The sequence below is a fragment of the Suricata suricatta genome, chromosome 3 (assembly GCF_006229205.1).
Source record: "Suricata suricatta isolate VVHF042 chromosome 3, meerkat_22Aug2017_6uvM2_HiC, whole genome shotgun sequence".
NCBI classification, from domain to species: domain Eukaryota; kingdom Metazoa; phylum Chordata; class Mammalia; order Carnivora; family Herpestidae; genus Suricata; species Suricata suricatta.
The window spans coordinates 142,607,355-142,612,054 of NC_043702.1; the positions used below are offsets into that span (position 1 = coordinate 142,607,355).

At 39.7% G+C, this 4,700-nt stretch overlaps 1 protein-coding gene across 1 annotated transcript in view; it reads right to left on the minus strand.

The window, feature by feature from the left end:
* The window catches only part of LOC115288246 (membrane cofactor protein-like), a 36,853-nt gene that overhangs the window by 3,641 nt on the left and 28,512 nt on the right, over positions 1–4,700 (minus strand). The window contains exon 12 of the mRNA XM_029935373.1: positions 4,501–4,533. Coding sequence (XP_029791233.1) covers positions 4,501–4,533 — 33 coding nt within the window. The remainder of the gene's footprint in view (positions 1–4,500; positions 4,534–4,700) is intronic.

Below are 4,700 nucleotides of genomic sequence, written 5' to 3' on the forward strand. Positions count from 1 at the left end.
TGTTTGTGTGGTTGTGGTGTCCTCTTCTTCAGAGAGAATTTTAAATAGAATCCAACATAGGAGAAAGACAAAAGAATTACATACCCTTTAAGACCCATTTATGTGGTATAACAATGAAGCTATTTAAAGATGGTGAGAATCTAAAACCAGATTACTCATTACAGAAATTTCATGTGATCGTCAGCATCCATTAAATTACCTTCAGATGTTTACAGACACCGTGAAGCTCCTGTCAGGCTGAAATCTGCCTTCCTGGTTGGCTTTAGCCTCAAAGGAATTCTGGGACCAAGAAGATACACTGGGCTGGGCAGGCCTCGACTGCCAGTGCTACTTGGCATGTTTTGCCTTCCCCTTTGCTCCTATGACCCAACAGCCACTCTGCTTTTACCAAGAAATTGCTCTTCCTCTTGGCCTTTATAGAGTCTGCTCCCAAAGTCTTGACTATGAGGGAGGGTAGCACCCACATGATGAGTGGTGGGGTGCGTATCTGCAGACACATTCTGGCACAAATAGAGGAACACTTCCAATTCATTTCATTCAGACACAAGGTGGATGGAGTCAAAGGGTTTAAGTCAATGCAATTCATAAATTTTCAAAATCAAAGGATTTTTTTGGGTTTCTCTTTCATACACTAGAAATATTCTGGTAAAGGAAAAAAGACAAATGTCTTTACAGAGTTAATATTTACAAGTTTAAATCAGTTAAGCATCTCATTTCAGCTCAGATCATGATCTCACTGCTTGGGAGTTCGAGCCCCAAATCCAGCTCTGTGCTGACAGTTCAGAGCCTGGAGCCTGTTTCAGATTCTGTGTCTCCCTCCCTCCCTCTCTCTCTCTCTACCCCTCCCCTGCTGACGTTAATTCTTTCTCAAAAACAAAAAACATTTAGAAAAAAGAAATTAAATGCACTTGCAAACTTAAGTAAAATGTATTTTAGTTTCTGAAAATGCATATTTTGGGGGCACCTGGGTGGCTCAGTCGGTTAAGCATCTGACTTCAGCTCAGGTCATGATCTCACGGTTCATGGGTTCAAGTCCCGCGTCAGGCTCTGTGCTCACAGCTAGCTCAGAGCCTGGGGTCTACTTCAGTTTCTGTGTCTCCCCCTCTCTCTGTCCCTCCCCTATTCATGCTCTGTCTCTCAAAAATAAATAAATGCAAAAAACTTTTTTTGAAAAAGGGCATTTTTCCTCCTTGCACTTAAAATGGTCAGATTCTGGAGTATTTCCCACTGGGCTAAAAAATTACTCCACATTTGGATTCACAGCTGCTATGAGGTCGAGGAAACTAGATTATCTAATAAAAGGACAATGGAGACATTACTCATTTGGAGCCTACATCAAAGTAAAAGTCTGACAGTGTGTGTGTGTGTGTGTGTGTGTGTGTGTGTGTGTGTTGTTTTTAAAACTTTAGGTGTGGTATAAAAACCAAAACCAATAATTTAGCCAAGGAACAGGAATCTAAGTGTCTCCCTTGATGTTTACTGCCAACACATCTTAGTTCAGGGTACTGATATCTAAACAGTGATTGGATATTTCCTATTCTAGAAAGGATAGCTCTGAAAAGAAACATACAGAAGCAGGTACCTTTTAATGATAAAAGCAAACCTTTCATCTCTTCTTCTCAGAGAGAATTTAATTTTACTTCTCTGTGGCTCTCACCAGTTTGGTATGTGCTGAATAGAGGAAGGGAAAAGGGCTGGATAAAACCGTCACAACAAACTGAAGGAAGCAGAACAGGTAGGAAAAAGTGACGACAGGGAGAATCGAAGTACAGGCGGCAGTTAGATTCACAAATTACAACTTTTCTGATTCTCCTTTAGGAACTTGAAGCAGGCATTTTGTGCAGGGAGCTACTTAACCTCAATGTCTTCTAGATCACCTGGCAGATGAAGAGACTCTGAATTGCTGTGCAATTGATTTACCTCTAAAACCAATTAGCCTGATATGAATAACGTAAACTCTCTCTCACAGAGACTGTGTGGGGACAGGTGGTCTTGTCTCTCGCATCTTAGATTTAGGGGGACTACATGGAGCAAATATTAAATACTGTCTTAGAAATCAAGTTGAGGACAAGGCAGACATTTTCAGATGCATCTTGACTTCTGCATCGAGTACAGTTTCTTCCTGCCAGGCGTCTGTTTTCACCCGGGGAAAGTCCTCTGTAAAACTTCTTACGTTAACATCCCGTTTTCCTGGGATGGATCTAAAGTTTGCTCTCAACTAACTATTATTAGTTGTTTAAAATTTTTTGAAGAGTTTACAGCTCAAGAATTTGAGAGCCAAGTAGAACAATGTTCAAGTTAATTTAATTGTTTGGGGTTTTGCCCCATATTACTATATATACTATCTGATCTGGCCACCTGTGCAGTAAATCCCAAATGTTTTGTAACATTCATTTAAGCACAGACAGCTTAAAAATTACAAAGTTAAAAAGGTAAAAAAAAATTTTCCTAAGTTAGTGGGTCAGTCATTATTAATGTAACATTAAAAACAAGTTTAAGTTATACCAAATAACAAATATCCTTAACAGAAAAAAAAGGAGCAACTATTTAGTCACAGGTGATAAAAATACATAGATTATGTCCATAATTCTAACGGACTTAAGCACACTCTCACTTATCCAGGGATGACGTAATCAGAGGGAAGAAAATCATGCATTTATGAAACACGCACATGAAAACATTAGTGACAAGGAACGGGACTGTTTTCTGGGACCACACGGTGATGACCAGCAAAACACAACTCAGGCGACAGCAAGACACTGGGCAAGGACGGCGGATTCCAAGACTAGAGAGAACGGGAGTCAGTTAGTGAAGAAAGGAAGCAGGAAGGAAAGAGGTGCGCTTCAGATGCCCTGGGGTCCTGTTCTAGGCCCAGCTGAGACTACGGACCCCGAGCAGAACACTCCAACCTGTGGCCACTTTTCATCAAATAACTTAGAGATTGGTCTATTGATCTGAAAAACGACTACGTACTCTATTTTCGTACTTTGGGAGGGAGGCTGCAGAAGGGTAGCTGTGTTCTGAAGTCAGCATAAATACAAGGTTACATCAAAATCCATTTGTGCCAGGTTTTAGCAGCAATTTGGGACTATCTGTGCCTGGTGCCCTGCTTCCCGAGTCCTCGCGCCCCCCCCCCTCCCCCCCGCCCTCTAGAAGTAGGGAAGGAACTGCATATGCTTTATAGTTTTGTAAGGAAGTTTCTAAGGTGACAAAACACTCAGTTTGGGGGGAAAAGATGATGGACATTAAGCAGTGCAAAGAATGTAACAAATCTTTACTTTTTGTTTTTAAGAAAAGCAATATAAAGCCGAATTGTAGCCCTCGTACATTTTTAAAACATACACACACACACACACACACGCGTGTGGTGCCTTTTGAAAACTCAGTTATCATAAACTGGAGAAAATTTTACCTTTATGTTTGAGGGCGTTTCTTCCAATTTCAAGACTATGGGTGCATCAATAATAACCTACGCTTGGTAACTCAGAGTGTCACCCGGGCCAGCAGCAACATCGCTGGGGGTCCTTAGACATATCACTCATGTCTCTAATGCTTCCGAATCTTTCTTCTGGTGTACAATGCTCAGGTAATTATTTAACTTTAAAAGACCCACCGACTATCATTAACACTTGGTAAGGAATCTGTAAGTATTTTGATGCTGTATTGTTTTCTATAGTAAAGTAAGTAAAATAAGGGGCAGAGAGCTTTTTGGGTTTTTTTGTTTGTTTGTTTTAAATGTTTATTTGTTTTGAGAGAGAGGGAGTCGGTCGGGGAGGGGCAGAGAGCAGGATGGAGAGAGAGAGAATCCCACACAGGCTCTGTACTTAGCTTGGAGACCGATGCAGCGCTTGTGAGATCATGACCTGAGCCGGAATCAGGAGCGGGACGCTTAAAGATGCCCCCAGAGAGCTACTGTGATCTGTTTTTTTGAGAAGCTATTTCTATACTAACATTTTGGATTTGCAAAAATATTCCACAATAGTATTTCCTACTCAGAGTGCTCTGTATGTATAATTTAAAAAATATACTGCTGATTGAGAAATCAAATATGCATGTCATATGTTCCACAAATATTAGACTGAAGATTCAAGTGGAAGCACTGTGGTACTTTGTTTTCAAAGTTGAGCTCTTTATGAGTGAAGAACGTTCTTTTGTTACATATTCCAAACCTGATGATTAATATAAAGGGAAACTATATTATATGAATACCAAAAGTCTTAAAATTATTTTGATTTCAAAGCTATTTTCAAAGCAATAGGCAAAAAATAAATCACTAACTTTTAAATTTCAAAGCACCTAATTTGGCCTATGCTCCAGGATTCATTCCAAGTCTTTCATAAACTGTAAATTATTTCATTAAGATGTTTAATGTTTAAAAACCCTACTCTGCTCAGAAGATATATAGTTATACTTTTTTTTCTATTTTAAGATCCCCTGCTTTTAATTTTTATAGATTAAAAGACAGATAAAGTTAATAAGGAGGTGCTTTGTGAATCTTACCCCTGTCAGCAACCCCAACAGTTTTACTGCAACCTAGTAAATTAAGAGAACATAAGAGGGCAGTCAAACACCGCTGCTTTTCACTCCCCGATTTAACAAGCATAAGTAACAGCTCTAAATGAAAAGAGGTCGAACTGGGTATTCAAATGGGACGCCTGCACAGCTTCTTACAATTACCTAACTTTCATCAGAAAAACCCC